The sequence below is a fragment of the Neolamprologus multifasciatus genome, chromosome 17 (assembly GCF_963576455.1).
Source record: "Neolamprologus multifasciatus chromosome 17, fNeoMul1.2, whole genome shotgun sequence".
Lineage (NCBI taxonomy): Eukaryota > Metazoa > Chordata > Actinopteri > Cichliformes > Cichlidae > Neolamprologus > Neolamprologus multifasciatus.
Genome location: NC_140455.1, coordinates 29,053,453 through 29,075,826, shown reverse-complemented (window position 1 = coordinate 29,075,826; position 22,374 = coordinate 29,053,453). Strand labels below are relative to the sequence as shown.

The 22,374-nt window shown below is 40.5% G+C and overlaps 1 protein-coding gene and 1 long non-coding RNA gene across 5 annotated transcripts in view; both read left to right on the top strand.

Moving 5' to 3' along the window:
- LOC146499583 (protein PHTF2) overlaps positions 1-22,374 on the top strand; it is a 51,534-nt gene that overhangs the window by 24,993 nt on the left and 4,167 nt on the right. For 2 of the 4 annotated variants that reach the window (XM_085136945.1, XM_085136946.1), the window contains 15 exons: positions 7,468-7,524; positions 7,808-7,819; positions 11,526-11,595; positions 12,113-12,271; positions 14,052-14,217; positions 15,546-15,707; positions 16,655-16,883; positions 16,966-17,112; positions 17,211-17,367; positions 18,429-18,496; positions 19,281-19,409; positions 19,485-19,570; positions 20,013-20,205; positions 20,290-20,421; positions 20,508-20,594. In XM_085136945.1, the coding sequence (XP_084993071.1) occupies positions 7,468-7,524; positions 7,808-7,819; positions 11,526-11,595; positions 12,113-12,271; positions 14,052-14,217; positions 15,546-15,707; positions 16,655-16,883; positions 16,966-17,112; positions 17,211-17,367; positions 18,429-18,496; positions 19,281-19,409; positions 19,485-19,570; positions 20,013-20,205; positions 20,290-20,421; positions 20,508-20,594 (1,854 nt within the window). The remainder of the gene's footprint in view (positions 1-7,467; positions 7,525-7,807; positions 7,820-11,525; positions 11,596-12,112; positions 12,272-14,051; positions 14,218-15,545; positions 15,708-16,654; positions 16,884-16,965; positions 17,113-17,210; positions 17,368-18,428; positions 18,497-19,280; positions 19,410-19,484; positions 19,571-20,012; positions 20,206-20,289; positions 20,422-20,507; positions 20,595-22,374) is intronic. The other 2 variants (XM_085136948.1, XM_085136947.1) reach the window with 2 other exon arrangements.
- On the top strand, positions 7,826-11,436 carry LOC146499584 (uncharacterized). Its single transcript, XR_014870058.1, has 2 exons — positions 7,826-10,217; positions 10,579-11,436. It is a non-coding gene; the product is annotated as an uncharacterized LOC146499584 (long non-coding RNA).

Genomic DNA, 22,374 nt, shown 5'->3' with positions numbered 1-22,374 from the left:
GAGCTGTTGTTGTATTCTGAGTCGCTTTAGTCGCACATCTCAGGGGTTCGTGGACACAGCGAAAAACTTCTTTTTAAATGTTTCTATTTTTGCTGATTCTTTTCTTTAGTTTGTTTCTTTTGTTTTTGCCCCTTTACGGATTTCTTCTTCTTGTACAAAGTTGCTTATTAATAAGAGATTATTGGAGGTTATTAGAAGGTGGAAGCTTCATGTTTTTATCACTGTAGCTTAAATATACACAGAACAATTTTAAGACTTTATTATGACTGTGGCATTGTATGATTTCACTATTTATTTAGACTAATTTTAAGTTGATAATTATTAGTGGTAGCTGCAATCTTTTGTGTGTGTTTGAACCTGGGCTGAATGTATTCCTATATTTACACAGTAGTGATGCCCTAGAGACACACTGATGGAAAAATCCCTCCCCTCTTTGTGGGACGCTGGGTGTGGTTAGCTCTCACACGCTGATTAACCACCAAAGTCTGGTTCAGACAGAAGAGATGTTTTCAAACTGGAAGGAACAAGGAAAAACTGGATGAAAAGTTGACACAAACATCTGACAAACTACACTGTCAGCAGCTTCACACATTGTTAAAATCCTGCCATAAATTTGACTGCTACACGTTGTAATCTTGTCTTTTATCTCTCTGGTGGGCAAAATTAGTGTGGGATTTGCTTTCTGATCCAGAGAATCACTAAATCTTTGCCAATTATATTTACTTTTTTAAATTTTTAAATTTTATTTATTTTTTGCAGTGTTAATAGTTTAGTCTGTGAAGCTACTGCCGGAAAGGTGTTGCTTGTTTTGTCTAATCTTGGTGCAAATCTTGATTTAAAAACAAAACAAAACAAAAAGCATTGAATAAAATCATTTTCCCTCAACAGCTCAGGCAATCGGGTGCTTAATAATAGTAGGTTATTCATAGGAGATTTTTTATGGTTTTCCAGGATGGTGACTTTTTGACAAATGTTCAGAGGAATGTTTTTTGAGCCTCTTAGCACTAACTTATGATTCATTCAAGCATAAAAATAGACCCAACTCAAAGGATGAACCAGTGTTGTTTACACATAACAGGCATATTAGCAAAGAACCCGTTTTACATTGTATCATTAGGTACTATGTTGCTTATGTGTTTTTGTGATAGCCTGGTAGTATATGCATTTCTTTTGCTGACTCTATGGACAAAACAAAACAGTATAACACAGTTTGATAGGCATAAAAGTGTTTGTTTGGGAATCGCCTTGTTGATAAAATAAAGAGCAATTGACTGAAAACTTGGCATATCTCAGCATGGTGTTTAAGCATGTCTTTAAAGTTTGAGAAAACTGGAACAAGTGGAGCATAAAACAAGTAGTGGGGGGCCTAAAAGAAAGGGGGGAGTCTGCAGCAGATCAACAGTATCTGAGAAACTGGGGAAATAAAATCAGTAAAAACCTGGCACAGGAACTGAAAGATGCATCTAGGCCTTCAGGTGATCCATCTACTGTTGACGCAAGCCTCTTTAGAAATGGTCTGAGTAGAAATTTCGCTGTCAAGAGGCCATTCTTGGGGAAAGGAAATGGGGAGAATTTACACAACTGGACTGAAATTCAGTGGTCTGGTGCAGTGATGAATCCAAATTTGAGATTTTTGATTGATGTTCTTGTCGGTATATAAAGTTATCTGTAAACAATGGAGGTGAAGGCTTGGCCATGGTTTTGAGGGTTTTTTTTTGTTTTTTGTTTGTTTGTTTTTTTAGCCATTGGTGTTGAAAATCTTCAAATATGCTGGAAGTATGAACAGAGAGAAGTAATGTCAGATTTTGATTCACCTGTATTTGATCTCAAGCAAAGTGCCAATACAGTAAAAGCATACCATACCACATCATGGATTGGCCTCCCCAGAGCCCAGACTTTAACATTATTGAAGCAGTGTTTGATCATCTTGATGGAGAACCAAAAAAAGGCAGAGCTTTGAATGCCCTTTTGCTGACTCTATGTAAACCACTTGAATTAAACTCGTTAGAATAGTGCAAACTCTGTTTTTGCATTGCCATTCAATAAATCACTGCACCTATTTTGCATTTTCCTGGTAAAATATGAAGAAAACACGGTAGGCTCAAGTTTTTTGCACAGTACTGTTTATCTGGCTTCTGCAAAACCTGCAGTTGAGTTGGGAATTGAAATCCCGGCCCTGTCATTAGTAGCGGACTCACCCAACCCTCTTAAGCCTCAGCGGCCCATTTCGTTTGAAGCTGCACTGTTCAGGATTGTTACATAATGTCCACTGACAGGTTGTCCCCCTGTAAAGTTTATATGACAAACGTGTTAACAGTTTACACATGCAACCCACAACAAACGGAGTAACATTACCATTTATGTGGAATCGTGTTTGCTCTTTTGTTGTTCTGTTTTTGGTGTACACTAATTCCCAAGGGAAATGTTGTGGTTTCTGGACGCTAGAGTTGAAGTTTACAGTTGAACAGTAATTAAGGCCTTTATAGGATTCATAGGTATGAGGGGATAAATCATGTGAGATAGTCCTCGAAGGCATGGTTAATGCAGAAATATTGATTACAGCAGATTTAAAGTCAATGCAGTAAAGTCTGTGACCAGGATTGACATTTGAGTATTCCTTATTTTTAAGCCGACTAAACCCCAAACAGACAACAGATGAATGACGACATCGCACACTGAAGAGTGTAAATCATTCGCGGCTGACATTTCTGTTAATATGTTAAACTTCACGTCCACAACATTCCTTTGAAAGTCAGCATCTGTCTTTGTCTCTGATACCCCCTCAATTGCAGAGGCAGTTATGTAACTCCGCTCTCCTCCTCCGACTCCCCTCGGTGCATCGTCCCGCTCTGTTGTCATGACGACTCCAGCATTGCTGCAGCGGCAGACTCGGCCTCTTCGCTCTCAGCTCTTGATTTGCTTGTCAAATTGCTGAACCTTGATTTTTTTTTTCTTTTGTTTTTTTGTTCTTCGCTGGTCCAAACTGGGAATTTAAGTATTTGAGATTTGTTAAAGCAGTTTTTTGCAAAATGGTCAAAACCAGCTGGCTGATCATGAGTGGTTGATGAGGTAAATAGATAGTGATGTAACGGTGTGAGTGTGGTGATAAGAGGATTTACAGTGCTGTAAATGCCTCTCTGTCAAATCACAGTTACCTCGCGACTCTATGATGTAACAACAGATGAGCGCGTGTGCGTGTGCCTCCACTTTCCATACCAACTTTCACTCTTATCTATCCCCCTTCCACTTTTATCTTCCTACTTAGTAGTCTGGTCATGTTTGTCCTCTGACTGTCCTCCACATGTGCTCCAAACATCCTCGTGTGTGTGTGTGTGTGTGTGTTTTAATGGGCCGAGTGGAGTGGAAAATTAGCTGTCAATCTAAATGTCATGCAGTCAGTCAGACGTCCAGAACTCAGCTGGTTTTACCTTACTCGAGATCCTCATCTGTCCCTAGTCGATAAGTCACAACCCTTTTACTATATAACACATGAAGGATTTATTTTTGAAAAGCATCTATAATGTTTTAAAGCACTGGTAAAAGGTAATACTCAATTCTAGCTTCAAGTATAAGTTCTTCGTTATATGCTTATGAAGCTGAACACTGAGATGAGTGTTTATTCACCTGCTTAAAAGGCTTCTCAGTCAACTCCAGCGTGGATTCTTTCCTTATTTGTACGTCGCCTCGGACAAAGAGTCTGCCAAGTCATAAATGTTTAAATAGGAGTTTAAAATTAGACGGAGGTCTCAAGTTGCACCCGTTGAAAAAATTGTTTTTTTCCCTTCCTATAGTTAGTTAGATTTATAATGAGACAGGGAAGGAAAAAATTAAGGTGGCCTTAAGTCTGCCTTTATCTCTGTTTATAATTTAGTGCTGTTGGAGGTGCTTTAATTGCATGATCTTCAGCAGCAGGTAGATTTTGCACACTCACTGTACAGTCTGTTAATCTGTCACCATGTTTACCGATTTGGCCTCGGTGGGTAGCTGCCAGTTTTCCTGGACTTTCAGCTTAACAAGAAAATGCCAAGGTCAAGATTTCCTTTTGCCTGCCAGCTATTGTTCATGAATGCAGTTTAATTATAAAAAGCTGAATTGTTTGTAATTCAGCAAATAAAGTCATTCTTTTATGTTTTGCTCGCGTGCAGCCAAACCCTTTAAAACACGCAATTAAAGACGTGACTTTTTCCTTCTCATATCTGCATGCTTGTATGTTAATACGTAATTATAGCTGCATAGCCAAAGATTTCTCAAGTTTTTCTATTATTATTGTCCATGCTTATTTGTAATGCATTAAACTTGCTTGAGATTGAATTGTAAAATGTATGTTTACAGTTAGTCCTGGTGTCTTGTCAGCTCAAGTTCAGTATCTCTAGCCCATAAAACTAGAAATACTGAACTTGCTTTGCTATGGTCTACTTTTAGCACAATAACAGAAGGCCAGGTCATTATAAATATCAATAAACTGATATTTTGGAACCTAGGCAGACAATTCCTTTGATTCCAGCTTCAGCATGCCAAATTTGTTTAGTTCCCATTCCGAGCTACTCCGGTAAATAAAAACACTGTACGGTCGTGTACTGTCATCCTCCCTCCACACTTAGCTGTTTCTACCTGTTATGAGCTCTCTGATGTTGTAAAGACGAAGAAAACATCAGAAATTAACAACAAACTTTGTTCAAAATACGCTCACAACCACTGCTCCTCAATGAGGCCTTTTCAGAGACTGCGTTGTCTGGCCCGGCTTGTTGCTTTATTATCAATAAACATTTGTCATTTGTAATTAGGATTTATTCATTATATAAGGTAATTCATTAGCAAAGGTTGGAAAAGCGAATAAATGACCTTTTACTGACAAATTTTATATTGAAATAATCAAAACAGCAGACTTCTTGATAGAAGAATTAGTTTGTTTGTACTTGAACAAGTCTTTACAGCATTAAACCCATCTGGAACCTCTGGAATAGACGCGATCAGAGCAGCACCCTGGTTCTAAAGATTGGTATCACTGTAAAACACAGAGAGAATATTATCAAGTGTTGCTTCTTCATAAAGCGGAAACAAGTGCATCACAATCTGACTGCTAGTTCCGGACAATATAATTTGAAAACTGTCCATGAAACCGCATGATTAACCTCACAGTACCCAGCTACCTCCAGACAAAACCAATTGATTAGAATTTGGGATTGATGTGTACTCAATAGTTGTACGATAGTGTGACCTGCGGGAGGGCGGTGTCACAACAGGCACGTGCTGAAGCTGGTGTCAAAGTGTGCCTGTTATGTGGGACGGCCACGATGTGACACCTTGCCTGACCCACATCTTTTACTGCTATATGTGATCGTTGACATGGCAATGTCACCAGACTGAGGTGCTGTCTGCACCACATAAAAGAACAAATCATTTCACTAATGTGATCGTTGTTTTGTTCATAAAAATAACTTTAGAGGACTTGTAAAGTGATATTAGTAATAAGACGGTTTGTTTTTGTTTTTTTTGTAACTACATGGCACACACTTTCTCTTCTTGAGTTCCTAAAATTGATTCCTCTCTGTTTCAGTCTCTCTTGGTGTTCTTCCTTCGTTGTCTTTGACCTCTTTCTCTCTCTCTCCATCCATCATTAATGAAACTGCATTAAATATGCATAGTTTCCACTGGCGTGCTCATGGGGTGACCCAGACTCGATGCCATGGAGGCATATAAGCTCGCAAGAAGAACCTGATCTGCTGACACCTCTAGCAGGAGATGTTGTTTTTTTTTTTGTTTGTTTTTTTTTTTAAAGAAGCTGCTTAATAGTGCAGCTCTAGTAGAATTGTATCTTCTAATTGTGAAATCTAAAAGCAGGTGACATAAGAAACCAGCAACCCTGTCGGTGTGAAATTGGTGCAGTCTGACGTTGGAGTGCGTTTGTTTTGATCTGTGTTCCCAGATCAGATACAAATATATCTTGTTCTTACAGTAACAGCACTCTCTATCATTGTCTGATATATTTTCTTTCTGGTCTCTGCTGTGCTTGTCTCACACAGACCACATTGCTTGGCACATAATAGCATATAATGGCTTATCCACTCCTCTGACCTCACGCACACCCTGATAAACACGATTAGTCCTCGACACGCACCAACACTCTGCAGGTCTATTGATTTTCGCCCCTGCACTTCCTCCTGTGTTTAATATTGGTAAATACTAGCTGCTGGTGCATATTATCCTATCAGAGGTTTTTGTTAGCTGTACTCCAGTTAAGAGGTAATCAAGGAAAAGAACAGACAGGACGTACTGTAGGTGTAATGTGTTCTTGTTGCTGGTTTTATGTGATCTGTACGTTTCAGTGCATTAAGTGTTTACATCCCTGTTAACTTGCTGTAGTTCTGTCTGTTATTAAAACATCCAAAAAGTCTGCAGACTGAGAGTCGGGGCACAGCAGCACTTAAAGTAGATGGCTCAGATTGCAATAATTCATCCTCCAACATAATGGCTGAACTGCTCCTCTGTTTGGGACTCTATGCTACAGCAACACCAAGAAAACCGAAGTGGTTGCTATAAAGATGGAGACTAGTTCTGTGACCATCAGTCACTTGGTGTCTTGAACGTGACTTCAGTGCATTCAGATACCAAGGAAACGTTTGTTATACTGCAAATATTATCTGTGATACATTGCTTTAAATGGCAAATCTATTCTTCTCTACATGCCCAGAAATCCATATTAAACAGAAATTCACATTAACAATTGAGTGACATAGTTACTATTTGTGAAAGATGGAGATTTAACCACAAAATGACAAAGGTGCTCGGCAACCTTGCTTTTTTATCGGAGTATAACTAGAATCCAACCAGCTGAAACCAAAAGTTCTTAAAGAATTAGAGGAGAAAACATCAGGTTCAGCAGGTTCAGACATCTTTACAATCCCGTCTTTCTGGAGTGGATTTCTCCTTATGGGACTGATTTACTGTGTTTTAATGGCTCACTTTCAGATCCATCCATATCTGTTGTATTTTCAATAAATTCCAGCTAGTTTTATGAGACCGTGACAGTTCCAGTTGTGAAGCAAGAGCCTGAAATCTTGAACTCCCACACAAAACAAAACAAAGCTCTAACCATAATCGTGTGTCTCTGCAGGCTTCCTGTTGTTATGGGATATAATGAGGCTGTAGGTAATGGGGATGATGCAGCTAGCAGATGAAGGGCGGATTTCATGCAGAGAATGAAAGTAGATCAAGCTTTATTCATAAGTTTGATTGTTCAGAGGAAGATGGTCTGACCACTAACCTTTATTTGCTCTGCAGTCTTTATCAGAACAGAAACTTTGTTGTGTGTAAAAGAAACCTGTTGTGGTTTTCAATCATTACTACTTTTTTCTGTAAAGTCTGCAGAGCATCTTGTAAGATTAAAGCTTGTACTAGGTTTGTGTTTACTGCTGGTTTCTTCACTGGATTTCATAATTAATACCTAGTTTGTTTTCATTTTTCCAGATTGGCGCCTATGACCAACAGATATGGGAGAAATCAGTGGAGCAGAGAGAAATAAAGGTCTGTTTCCTCCACACTTTCATGTTTTGGTTTGGTTTTTTGCTTTTTGCCATTTTCATTTTCCTGTTTGTTTCTCCTTCTGGTCTCTGCTTATTCATCCTTCATGTCTTGTGGTTCCTTTTGCATTATCGCTTCAGTTTTATTCAGTTTTTATTCTGCCGTCACTTTTCCTATGTTTTCTTTTCACTCTTTCCTTTCTGTCCTCCTGGCTGTGTGTCATCTGCCCATTTGTCCTCACTTCACCTCCATCCTCCTCCTATCATCTTTTTCTCTTCCTCTCCAGTTTATTTCTCTGGTGAGTACACAGCAGGGAGGATGTTCCTCCTGTTTTCCCACAGTGCATGTCTGCTCATTGTACGCTGTAGACAAAATAGACTCTTATTGGTTATTGGTTTATCATGTAGTTTTCAGGGTCACAGCTGCATTCCTGTGACCAGTCAGTGTGGTGTGTTTCTCTCATCACAGACCTAACAATGTGCATCCTCAACATCTAGTTCACAGTAGCAATCTGCACATGTGACCTCAGTTACTGTAACAACCAAATGATGACACCTTAGTGCAGAAATTACTATACCAACATAGGAAGTTCAACCTCTGATCTCTTGACCTTTTTTAAATCGGAAAAGTTTTCTTGCATTTAAACTTCCTGTAGTTTTATTTTTTATTGAAGGAGTTATTAAAATTTCATATGCATTGAATCTGTCTCAGATGAGAGTTTTGCTATCTGACAGATCTCTGCTTCTATCACCCTCCATCCCTCATATAGTACATCTTAGAGAAACAGACTTTTTAATCAGCTCAGCACGCACGCACGCACGCACGCATGCACATGCACACCACTGACCTTGGTCTATGTCTGTTAAGCAATGGTTTCCCAGAGTCTGCAGCTGCAGCAGGAAGTACAGAGTGCATCTTAGTGTGGTACTGACACAAGATGCTCTACCTCCTGTTAAGTGTTTATGAGCCAATAAATGGCATAATTTAAACTCAACCAATCGGCATCATAAATCTAGAGAAACTATGACGAGTCTCTTCATTCTATTTTTAGCAGAAGACGACAGCTTATCTCACTAGAGAGGAGAACTGCTCTTTTATTCCTATCACAACCCTGATCATAACTGCAGTTTATTTACAAACTGGAAAGAAAGTGTATTTTTGGATTACTTAATGATTTAAAGACCAATGCCATTTTATTTAATTGATGTTAAGCCTTATTGTTACAACACAAACAAATAAATGCCATTTGTCACTCATGAGCACAGTCTGTTCATACATAATAAAACATCAGATACAGGAGCTGAAATTGTTTTTTTTTTTTTTAAAACAATGTAAACTCTTATTAACAAATTAAAATTAGAATTAGAAAGACTTTACTTCTCAGTTGGGGTTGGTTATTAAACTTAACCAAACCCATCGTGAGTTTGTTAATAGTAGAAATGTCTGGAGAAGAACCCAAGCTGCCCCCTGCTGTGCAATCGGGAAACTACTGTTACTACTGTTTGAGGGCTAAAAACAACTTAAAATGCAGCCAAGCATCAGCAACAAAAGAACAGATGAAAAGCAGTGAGAGAAGTGGTGATTACTGAATGCAAAGAGTGTTTGTAAATGTTAGATTTAAATAAACTTTTGTTTTGTACATATTTTACAGTCAGTCACAGAAGCAATGTTTAGCTTGTGAAGATAAAAGGCTTTTCACAGCATGGAGATAAGTGAGCTCAGGCCAGGCGAGATGCTCGTGAAGGACTTCTGCTGCAGGAAAGACTCTACCTGCATCTACTTTACTCTCTCACACACATGCGCGCGCACACACACTATATTAGCTTGTAAATATGTAAATAGTGCTATTTAAAGATAAGAGCCTTCACCGAGCCTCCATATCAGACCATTCGCTGATAACAGAACTTGATTGGCTGCTATGTAAATATTAGCATGAGCTGATTCGGGTGCACCGCTTTATGTGGTATTTCACAGTACTCTTGGATATGTCTCACATTGAAATGTGCAGAATTTTAATGGACTTAAGGACAGTACTAGTGTTGATAGAAAACCAGGTTTCAGGTGATACAAGACTAAATATTGTACTCTCAGAAAGCCCAAACTTAGATCCAGCTGCAAGTATAGACGAGGAATACATTCAGTATGAAAGAAAAGTGATTACCTGTGATGACCTGTGAACTATGTTCATGCGAACTGCATGAACATAGTTATATAAAGACCAATGAACACTATACCTCCCTTATTTTTAAACTTATGGGCTTTTTCTAGTAGCATGTCTGGATTATGGCTACGTTTGGAAAGGAGCTGCCAGAAAACTGAGACTCCACAAAAGTGGAAAAAGATGCAGGAATCTGGTGACTGACTAAAAATAGGTTTTATGTTTCAGCAGTAATTATGATGTAGAGTAATCAGAGCTTCTGTGGCAGTCTTCCTAAAATGTTTCCAGAGATTTTGCGATGTGCACATTCTAGCCCTGAAAAACCAAACAGACGAGTGCTTGCCACGAAAGATGTAAAAGGATACAGTAATCTAGAGACTCACTAGAGTTAAGTGGAAACGTGCAAGAGTATTCAAGAGTCTCCAAACATGTTTCCACACACCTTTTCTGTGAACAGGCTGGTTCTTCCCAGGAAATCGGAGCCTCAGTGCCACCTCAGACAGGCCTGAGGATATTTCATAAACTTGTGGAGTCCTAAGTCCATCCATCCATTTTTTTTTTTATTTTTTTTTTCCCCTCCCCCCCTGTTCTAAGTTTATTGGGGTGGCTGTAGCTCAGGAGGTAGAGCAGGTCACCTACTGATCGGAAGGTTGGAGGTTCGATCCCAGGCTCCTCCAGTCTGCATGCCAAGTATCCTTGGGCAAGATACTAACCCCAAGTTGCTCTCTGATGCATCCATCGGAGTATGAATGTGTGTGAATGTAGTTAGAAAAAGCACTAAGTACAGATAAAGTGCTTGTGAGAATGGGTGTGACTGGGTGAATGTGGCATGTTGTATAGAGCGCTTTGAGTACTCCGGGAGAGTAGAAAAGCGCTATATAAGAATCAGTCCATCTAAGTTTGAAAAACTACAAGCCTCAACTTTCCTAAAGACCATGACAGAAATGCAATTATTGGTCCTGTGAGATGAGTGGCTTTCCATGAAATTAGTCAGAACTGCTGCAGTAAGGAGCCCAACGGTGAGCCAAGAAAAAGGCCGTGCACACAGAGGTGCACATGTTTACACAGCTCTGTAACCTCGGCTGTGTTTATAGATCATAATAATTTAATCCAAACTATTGTCAGGCTGCTTACACACTAATTCAGGCATTGTACTTAATCTCTATCTTTCACACACACACATGCACACAGGGAGCTTTGAGCTGTGTTAATTTGCTGCCTCTGTGACAGAAAGGTCACACAAGAGATTCATGTGAATTTTATAATTTATAGTCGCTCATAATGTTTGGGTACAGTTTGTTATCTGAGCTAACAGATAACACACAAAAACAGACACACACACACACACACAAATGGAGCGTATGCATCATAGGAGGATGTGACAGGCTGGCACAGGAAGTTGGCATGCCACAGGGGAGCGTTATTCCCAGGGTCATAAACTGAACAAAGCACCATATTTAACTACAGCAGTCAAAATGAGTAAGAGCTATTACACAGTTTGTAATGACAGGGCTGGCTTCAGGGTCTGAGAGGGTATATTCATCAAAAAAAACTTCACCACAGCACAAGAATCAAAATAAACATTAAAGTGTAGATGCAGTTTTCCACAAATGAATGGATTCTTGTAAATGTAAATCTGCTTGATGTGTGTAGATGCATAAACTCTTAGAGTAGTAGCCGTAGCTGTGTGAGTGCACGGCGTGCCTCATCAGACACTGACCACACGTGTGTTTACGAAGGCATAGAGTGCACGAGCAGCGTGTATCCCTGTGTGAGTATTTGCATATTAACGATGTCTCTTTGAGTCTTTGTGTGGCGCTCACTCCGCGTCTGTCTCCCCCTGCAGGGCTTGAGGAACAAGCCAAAGAAGACGGGACACGTTAAACCAGATCTCATCGATGTGGACTTGGTTAGAGGTGAGGGGGTAAAAAACGGGGGCTTTCTGCTTAAGGAACATCCGATAGACCCACTGCAACATTTCCACATGTGCATAAAAGACACACATGTGAACATGAGGCGGGCAGCATGGCCATGCCAACCTCCCGTCGCTGTTAATGCCCGCTCTTTCTTTCTGCCTCGATCTATCCGTCTCATATTCATCACATTTTCAATTATTCATCAGAAGAGTCAGTTTAATCCCCCTTGGTTAGGGACATAATCAAGGCAGAAACGCAGGCAGGGAAAAGATAAACGGAGTCGGGGGGGGAGGAATCTGGTGAGATAAAAAAGATAGATGAGGAGGGAGAGGGAGCCTAAAAAGGAAGAAGCAAAGATTAAAAGATTAGCTGAGCTCTAATGTGACTCCTGGATGTATTAACTGATGTGCTTTTCTGCTCACAGCAGAGTCATTTGCTTTAATTAGCTCTCATTAAACTTTGTGTGTGTGTGTGTTTGTGTGTGTGTTTGTGTTTGTTTCTGTTTTCTTATCGTCAGGGTCTGCGTTTGCCAAGGCCAAACCTGAGAGTCCATGGACGTCACTGACCCGGAAGGGCATCGTTCGAGTCGTCTTCTTTCCGTTTTTTTACAGATGGTGGATCCAGGTCACCTCCAGGGCCATTTTCCTCTTACTGCTGGCACTCTATCTGCTGCAAGGTTGGTGTGACAGTGTGTTTCTTTTTTCTTTTCTTTTCTCACAACCCACAATCTTGGTGCTCTCAGTGGAGTGGAAATGCAACTCCTAAGTAAACTGTGGGACGAGTTGTTTGTTTAGTAAGATGTCAGGGTGAACACGCTCAACATCTGCAGTGGGTGTGCAAATAAATAAATCCTGATTATTTGTTGAGTGAGTGACCTATTGCTTTTTCTTTATCTCCTGTCATATATTTGCTCTTTACATTTAGATTTGATTATATTAAACATGACCAAACTGTCAAAGAATGGGGTTAGTGTATGTACAATAATCCTGATTTTTTTTATTTATTTATTTATTTTTTATTCTTGGATATGCACAACATCAGAGATGATGTCCCCTTATATGGTCATCTTATGTATCAGTCGCACAGACTTAGACGACTCCCTGGCAATCTGCTGTTACTAGAGAAAATATGTATTCTCCAATTGGTTTGCAAGTGGTTGCCAGCTGTCAGTCACAAAGAGGGTGCTGCACAAAAACCTCATGATTACTTTGGTCCAGCAGATTGTTCCGCTTTGGTCGGTTCTGCGGCTCCTGATCGGTGTTGCAACATTGATGTCGCAGCTGGGCTGAAGCCACGCGTGTATGATTGTATTGGTTTTTACTGCCATTTGAAAGAGATTCTGGGACAGAGGCTCAGAGATATGCAGATATCGAGAGGGAGAAGTTGCGATAGTTTGCAGAGCGTTTCTCCACAAGTCTCATGTTTTCAAAGTCTTTGCCTCTAGTTTTGTCTGAGTGGTGACACCTATGGTTCAGGAGAATAGGCACACACATTTCTTGCCATGAACAGAGAAGCCCCAGCTCTCTGTTATTGAAAACCTGTGAGGGCTGCCAATCAGAAGAAAGTGGTTTTAAAGTGGTAGGAGCTACAACAGTCTGTTTTGGAGGATAAACCAAGGCCTCTTATAAGACACAAATGTTCTGAATTGTGAATCATGCAAAGGTACTCCAGCAGACTCCAAGAATAAAAACATGGAGCTGACTATAAGGGTAATTTATTCCTCTTCTTTAGTCTTCAGTTTAAAACGAGGTTCACAAACTGCTTGAACAGCTGCCAAAGCGCTTGTAAAATAATGTTTTTCCTAAAATGCACAGACTTCTATAAGAAGCACCTCCAGGTTGCACCCACAGATGCACACGCTCACTCGCTCTCTCTGCACAAACACTTTCACGAGCACTGAACGGTATTTTCCACCACCTACATCACGTTGACCTTTTCTACCCTGAAGAAAACACTGTTGTTTTTCATCTCTCCCTCCTCCCTTCCTGCCGACCCCGTCTACACACCACATAAAACACCACACGCCTTCTTGCTGACACTACAATGAAAATAACTTGAAGTGTCAAGTGATTTTTTTTTTTTTTTTTTTTAAATTGTTGCGCATACACTGGGAAAAAAAAGAAAGACACAAGCAGAGAAGCAACAAATAAAATAGTAACATGGAGGGATGGGATGGAGAGCAGTTGGCCAATCTAGGGGAAGATATTAAAACTCATCAGTTCTTTTTGCATATTTGAGTTGGTGTGTTTTTCTGTTGCAAAACATTAACATTAGAGGAGCTTTTGCTCACTTGAGTCACATTCAGACTGTTTTTCTACTCATTTGTTAAACTTGTAGATTAAAACAAGCTGTATGTAATGTGTAGACCTGCAGTTTTGTCTTCAAGCAGCTACTATTACTTTAATTTAATGTCTGTTTCTGCTCTAATGAATCCTGTTTGTTCATATTTCTCACAGTCGCTGCAGCATTCCTGTATGTGACCATCCCGCAGCCTCATGGGATACCGGCCACCGAGGTGTTTGAAGCCATCTTGCTCATGTTGCTGCTGGGCACCGTCCACTGTCAGATTGTCTCCACCAGGACCCCGAAACCTGCCTCCAGCAGTGGGGGGAAGAGACGCAGGTAAGGGAGAAAGGCTGAGAAGTGTTGCTGAGTGAAAGCTTTTAGGAAGACTAGATGGGGAGGAGGTGAAGGCATCACATGAGATAAAGCCCTTCAGGGACAAAAGAGAGAGTCAGGAAGAGATAAAGAGGATGATGTGAAATAACAAAGGCAGTATTTAGTTGATATACAAACCACGAGATGCCAAAAGAGTGATGGAAAGAAAAATGAATGAAAACCTCTTTTGTTGCTCGGGTGTATCTGACCTCAGTTAATGTAAAGCGTAAAACACTCAAATCTGTACTAAAACACACCCTGGATGAATGTGCTGTCACTTCTTAAAGATGAAATGAGCTCTGTGTGTGTGCGTGTGAGAAAGTAGAGTAGTTTGCTTATTGCTGCTGTGTTTTGTAGTGTTTAGATTTGCAGTCTGTGAGTTTCCCTTTGGTTTTGGTTTTTTTTGGTTTTTTTGGGGTTCAAGGCTTTTTGGTGTGTGGCTGCTTTTCTGGCTCACAGTAACGTAAAGACAATTTTCAAACTCCTGGGAAGAAAATTGGACCATGCCACTGTTTTGGAAAGGTTTTCTGGGGATACAAAAATAGTGTGCCTCAATACTGAATCAGTCTTTGTTCTCTGTCACCTTAAGGTTAAGTCTGAAAATCACAAGGAGTACAATCACATTTGATCAAAGAGGAGTTTGTTTGTGTGACCTCTCTCTCTTTTCCTTATCCTACCTTTGGAGACATGTCGTCATATCAATTGACAGCAGCAAAATATTTAAATTAACTTTTTTTTTTAACCCAGTGATCATCATAATGAATTCTTTGCTTTTAAATTTTGAGAAGAAGCTCTGTCCTGCACCTCTCCTGTGTGTCCTATATTAAAATAATGATAATCAAGTTCTTGATAATCATTTTTTATGTTAATGTCCTGCAAAAGTAAACACAGAATTTCAGTTTATCACATTCACAACCCAAAGAACACCAGTAAAACTGGAAGCATCCTAATCCTTTTTATTTTTAAAAAAAATTTAAGATTTTATCATCTTTTTGTTTTGATGCTATGATATTCAAATTTTAGCTTGTAATATTTCATGAATCTACTTTTGCAGAGTAACAGCCTAGATGATGATTTTGGGAGAATTTGCCTTTGATCTGTTTCAGCCTGTGTGTCCAGCGGGTGCCGGCTGAGTCACAGCACCTTTTTTGAGTTTAGCTTCCTGTGTTAGTCGAACCGTATCATCAGTGTTACGATGAAGGTGCAGCCAGACTCCCGGTGGACACACGGCTGTGGTGTCAGGAGTCTCCAGGTCCGCTCTAAGTGTCTCTCCACTTTTTTCCAAACCGAAGGAAGTTGAGGAAGGCATCTCAGATGGAGGTGCATAGGGAAGGCGACGGGTCTAGCACTACCGATAACACACAGGAGGGGGCGCCACACTCCCACTCAGCCAGCACCACATACAGCCTGGGCGCTTTCTTCCAAGATTTCTGGCATGATATCTGTAAAGCTGGGTGTGTATTTTCATTTTCCATCTTCCTACAATGAGATGATGAACATAGGCAGGGCTGGGCTACAGTTTGAATCCATTAATTTGCAAAACGTTGGGTCTTTTGAAAACAAAAACCCAGCCTTGCCTCAGAGCCTAACCTGGGCTTCTTTAGCTGCAACATCATAACCTAACGTTTATTTATGAAGGGATGGAGAACACCGTCCCCCTCATTGGTCAACTAAACAGGCAAGCTTGATGCTGAAATGTAAAGTCAGTTCTGCAGTTTAACGCCTGTGTAAATTCTGCTTCCTGTAGTGCCAAATCTTTCCCTCATTAATGAGGTGCAGGTGGATTTTGCAGCTAAATTTTATGCCAGTAATTTGCTGATAAAGCTATGCTTAAAAGAAGCATTGGGGCAAGAGGCGTGCATGTCTGCAGTGAGTAAAGCCCTAACCTCCATGCTTCTACTTGAACAAGCTTTCAGCAGACCGCAACAGTGTGGAACCTTTTTGAGATCCAAGTAGCTCTTTATTTGGGAAATCCATTATCTGATTATCTGCCACACTCACTTTAGCTCCAAAACACTTTCTTCTATCTAATTAAGGCTCTTTTATTCCAAAAATAGTTCTTGTAATGAGTATCAGAAAGCAGTATCACCAATTGTACTCTAATTTACTACAGATAAAACACTGTATTTTAAAATGCAGGTCTCTTACTCGATGTCGACTTAGCTGCCATTACAAGCGTTTATCTTGTGTGAATGTTCCACATTACTGTGTTGAATGCATCCTGTTGTGAGTTTGCTATTGCATGTCTAATTTTCTAACTGTAATTATTTACTAGTTTAAGATAATCACAGCCCTGCCACTTCTCTGCTTATCTAAATATGTCTGTTTCTGCACTTTCCCCCCCATCGACCTCCAATCTGGTTTTCTTTCTGTTCTTCCTCTCCTTTGCTTCCTACCAAAGATCCAAGAAGTCCAAGCTTTCCATCGATAAATCCACAGAAACGGACAACGGCTACGTGTCGCTGGACGGCCGCGTGACCAATCGCAGTAGCGAGGAGGGGCTCCAGCTCCATGAGCAGCGATGCGATTTGTTAAATAGGGCTGACGAGGTGTGCTGGAACCCGCACACGCAGCCTGCACACGGTCACGCTGCCCGCAACAATGGACTGCTGCTGGCCGGCGGTAATAAGGTAACCTATCAGTGTTCATTATTTTAATATTTTAACCCTAATATTGTCCTGGATTTGACTCTCATGTCACTTTGTTTTTAAGGAGCCGGCGTCGGATGAGGCTTCCAGTGAGGAGGACCCTGAAGCGTCCTACAGCGCCCTCCGCAGGGGAGTGGAAAGAATGAACAGTGACTGTGCACTCCGAAATCGCAAGAATACGCACCACTATAAGAAACACTACACTGTGGAGGTTAGCATGGACACATTAACTCCTTCGCAGGAAGCTCATTCATTCATTCATACTGGACAAATTCAAACAAATGACAGTCATTTTCTCCTTTCTGTCAGGATGTCCCCAAGTCTGGTACCAGCTGCAGCTCCAGATGTTCAAGTCTGAGGACTCAGGATTCAGAGAGTACTCGACACGAGTCTGAGACAGAGGACCTGATGTGGGAGGACTTCCTGCACTGCACTGAGTGCCGATCGTCCTGCACGTCAGAGACAGGTGAGAGGAAGATGTAGAAATCATCTGCTGGGTACTAAAGTCATTTAAACTCAGACGCATACCAGGGTTCATACGGGTGCTTGAAAAATCTTGAGTTTTAATATTGACTTGAATCTGTTAGATCCTCAGGCAGGCGTTTTCTGAACTTTCTGCTTGAAAATGAAATGACCAAAATAAATGCAGCATTTCTCTCCCACTAGTGTGTGTAAACAGTGTTGGTAACAAAATACAGCTAACACTTGTGAGATGTCATCAGAGGAGTAAATATTACTGCAGATGTTACTATGTCAAAGTTGCTGTGACTCAAACATAGAAACATTTGATTTTTTTAATTTCCTTCACCTAATTTTTAAAGTATTTTATAGCCTAAAATATGCTTTGGTTTATATTTAAATCATATAACAAAATGTGGATATTACCTGTGACACTACTCATGTCGGCACTTATATTTAGGAACCGATTAAACGTGATCTCCTCCATTTACCCCCCTTTTTTCTGGGCGTGGGTGTTTAACTAGTTAAAAACAAACAAACATCTGTCTCCTATTTTTGTGTCACACAGGAAAGAATCATCAATATCTGATGAAAAAACGTATTCATTTGGCCTTGCTGTGTATTATTGTGGCATTTGGTGAAGTTTTCTTGTTTTGTGGGGTTGTTTTTTTTTTTCAAGTGGAGAGAAATGTCTCTAACAAGTTGATTTGTTTACATTTGCGCATCTTAAGTTTTAAGAGAAATGTGTTTTTTGAGTTTGTACACTATATGCATATAAGGCAACAATTTCCTTTTTCAGTGTTTTTGTGTGGTGCATTTTTCTTTGTTTTAACAAAAGGAGAACAAAGGACATTTAGGTCGACCTGAGATGATTTGTTTTAATTTTTACATGGTCTTACTGAGGCGATGCAAAGTTTTGGGGTTTTTTTTGTTTTTTTGGTAATGTGCTGGAAAAGCTTGAAAGTGCTTAAAGAGTGCTTGAAGTTGACTCTGAAAAATGCATATGAACCCTGGCATACCTTCCGATGACTGCATGTAAATAAGCACTATCGCTACTCTTCCTCACAGAGGGAGAAGGAGGAGGAACGCCTGTGTGTCCGGCCAAGAAGGAATACAGAGACGACCCTTTCCATCAGGTCTGTAAATGCTCTCACATTTGGAGTTTGAGGATTTGTGGATTAAAGTACTTAAAACTTGAGTAACGAAACCTTTTCAATGACTAAGGGAGGTTATTCATACTCTATTTTTATTTCACACAGGAATAGAGGAATCTTGCTACTCTGTCTGTTTGCTATTCTTTAGACCAAATCATTACAATATCACAATTAGAAGAAAACAGTGAGCCAAGACGTGTATAACAGTTATGACAAATTCATGGGAGGAAACGTCACATAAATATATGTCACTAGGATGACTTGAAGTTTAACAGGAATTTTGGTCACCCTACTTTTACCTCCACTTTTAGCAGTAATAAAGTAGAGTAGTTTCACTAAATAGAGTAGAGAAGGTGAAGGTAGAAACAACTAGTCAATCATCCAAAACATCGGACGGTGCACAAAAGAGAAGACGATGGGTGGAGACGAGTGTCAGGGGTGATTTCTGACAAAAGGATGGCAGCAAGAGTGAAGGGGAAGGTTTACAAGGTGGTAGTGAGACCTGAGTACGATTATACAGGATTATATGAGAGGGATGCTCAGGCTGAGCAGTTTGGAGATGCGAAGAGGAGAGAGAGTGGATATATTGGAGAAAGGATGTCAAATATGGAGCTGTCACACAGAAGGGATAGAGAAAGAGAAGCTTTGTGGACATAGTGAAAGAGGTTATACAGAGGAGGATAATAGGGATGGGGTGGGATGATCTGAAGTAGTAGTTGCCGTGACGAGAGGTGTCGGTATTTAATGGTGTTTGGTTTCCCTGCAGGGTCACCTTCCCTGGCTGCACAGCTCCAACCCAGGCCTGGAAAGGGTGAGCGCCATCGTGTGGGAGGGAAACGAGTGCAAGAAAGCAGACATGTCTGTCCTGGAGATCAGCGGCATGATTATGAACAGAGTGAGTGACACTTTCCATACAAGCAAAAAACACTAACGAGGGCACTGTACTCATATAGTTTGTATGTTTTCACAGGTGAATCTTTACACTCCTGGAATCGGTTACCAGGTCTTTGGGAACCTAGTTTCAGTAGCACTTGGGCTCACACCCTTTGCTTACAGGTAATCCATACTACACGTGTGGTCAGTATTTGAATAGTGATCCAACTGAAGTCTTTTGAACAGTGACAATCAGCTGTTATGGATGTTAAGACCAGGACAAAAGTAAATATCCAGAACATATCTGTGAATAATTTTATTTGAGAAAGCCAACTCGCCTACCTATGTGGTGATTTCCACAGCAACATTGTTACTGGTAGTAATTCTAACCAGGATTATGCAAAACTATAATGTTTACTCGTCATAATAGCAGTTTTCCTTTTTTTAACTGCATTTTTAGAAGTTAAAATTCAGTCTGAATGATCATGTTAATGCCTGTGTGTTTAATATTGTTACATGTATCTGAAACAGTTTAGCAAGGTATCATTTTTAAAAATATAGTAACTTAAGAATTTAAATGTGTGGATTTATTATTTTCCGACCTACGTCCTTCTTTCCTATGCAGACTGGCTCAGTACCGTGACTTGGATCAGTTGACCACTCTCTCAGCCAATGAGCTTCTGTCTGTGGCGCTGGGGTGTGGGTCTGGTTCAGATGTCCTGGTAATCACCATGGTAACGCTCAGCTTCCTGGTGCGCGTTTGCCTTATCTGGCTCTTCTTCTTCCTGCTCAGCGTAGCAGAGAGGACATACAAACAGGTGCACAGATGAAAGCTGTTATCTGCTGATCATTTGCAAGTTGGATAAACGGTCCCTATACTTACAATCACGTCGATGTTTCAGAGACTTCTGTTTGCCAAACTTTTTGGTCACCTGACTTCGGCCCGCAGAGCGAGGAAGTCTGAGGTCCCACATTTTAGGCTGAAGAAAGTTCAGAACATCAAGATGTGGCTGTCGCTACGCTCCTACCTCAAGGTACAAAAGTAAAAGTCTTAAATGTACAACTGGAAAAAATTTAATGTTAAGTAAAGACACAAATGGAGAAACTGTTGCATTTGCAGAGACGGGGTCCTCAGCGTTCGGTGGATGTCATTGTATCGTCTGCTTTCCTGCTCACGTTGTCAGTCGTCTTCATCTGCTGTGCTCAGGTAACTTCTGAAGGTGTTAAATCAGCAAAATATACAAGTTTTTTTTCTTAAGTTACAAAGTGGATAAATCATGGAGAGAAATGTTACAAAAAGTGTTGCTCTTGCCCTTTCAACTTTCTGCAGGTTTTTTGTTATATTTTTTTTAAATACTCAAGTCCCCTAAAATGAGAACCAGCCGATTCATTTATGTCCTCTGTGATGGACATTTGTTTTTGGTCTATATCCAGGGGTCCACATAAGGGGTCCGCAGGTGCGCATTCGCTGTTAAAATAAAAGACGCGCACCAGATAAGAAGTTGCAACGTGCGTTTGCGTACATATAAAAGGCACTGTTTTTGTCAGCTAGAGTGGGATTTTCACGGCATATTCTGCACCACATCTCTGTGCGTTCATCATTTGTTTGCAGCCAGCTCACCTCCTGCAACCACTTTTCTGAGAATACGCGCGTCTTTTGCGGTTCGGACTCCTTCTGACATTTCTTTGTATGTGGAGGAACACCAAAGTAATTGCTTAAAGGAGCTTGCTTCTTCGACATCTTTAAGAGCTCTAAACAAATGTCTGTCCTCCTCCAGAAAATCTTATGTACCCAAATGCGCGTTGCAACTTCTTATCTGGTGCACGTCTTTTATTTTGACAGTGAATGCGCTCCTGCAGACCACTTATGTGCACCCCTGTCTATCTTTTGACCAAGTCCTGATGTACTAAATAGAGGACATCGTGGGCTTTTCACTGATATCTCATGTGTTTGTATGGGCTCTTTTTGCTCTAAAGAGGCAGGAAATCACAAAAAGTTCAATGGGAAGATTCCTCTTTACACGGTTCTCAGAGTATATTAAATTGTCATTCTTTGGTTAGTTGTCTTTAATCTACATTTTTTTAAAACTCTAAACTACAGCTCATGGACTCACAGTGACCTGGGTACTAATTATTTCAACACTTCAAGGGGAAAAAAATCCCTTTTAACTGGGAATTTATGCTGTAGCTACGTCGTAATCACAAACCCCCCTGAAGCTCTACAGCGTAACCTGAAGCACACTTCCTGAGACTGAGACTATATATGTCTCATCAAAGCAGCTTGCAACTACTGTGCACCATCAAGTCTTGTAGAATCCTCTCGTCCATGGGAAGTCTGGACCCTCATGTGAACCTACAGGGGGAAAAAAACAGCCTAATCACACTATAGCTACGCACCAGGTAGCTCATCAATATATATCATGTAGCCCAGTTTCACTAACCCACTAAACTTTGCTGCTATTTTACTTTTCACTGTTTGTTTGTTTTTTGGCACTGAAAGAATTAGTGTGTTTTAACTTTCAGTGGCGCCGCCATGCTTGTTTGCACTTAGGAACTGAAGGAGTGTTTGACATCATCAGCTCTGTTTGTGTGTACAAAGTGATCAAGCAGATAGCACTGCAGGGTAATCCGGCCGTGCCAGTTATAGTCACTTTAAAGATGTTGTAATCAAAAAGATTTTATCTTTACCTGAAAAGCCGTGAGGCCTCGAGATGTTACATAACAGCTTTTTCCACATTAGCCAGTAAAACAAGTTTTTATTGGCTGCAGAGCCTAAACCTGCACATGATGAAGACGTGTCTTCCATGTGTGTTGCACAGTTTCTGCCACCAGGGGTCAGTCATACAGACAATTAGCAGAACAGTCAGCTCAAGTAAAACTGATAAAGAGCAAATATGTGAATGCATCGACCTTCAGAATAATTATTTTGGGACATTTACAGTACTTGTGCTGTAAAAAAGGGAAAATGAGTTGGAAGACACTGCAGC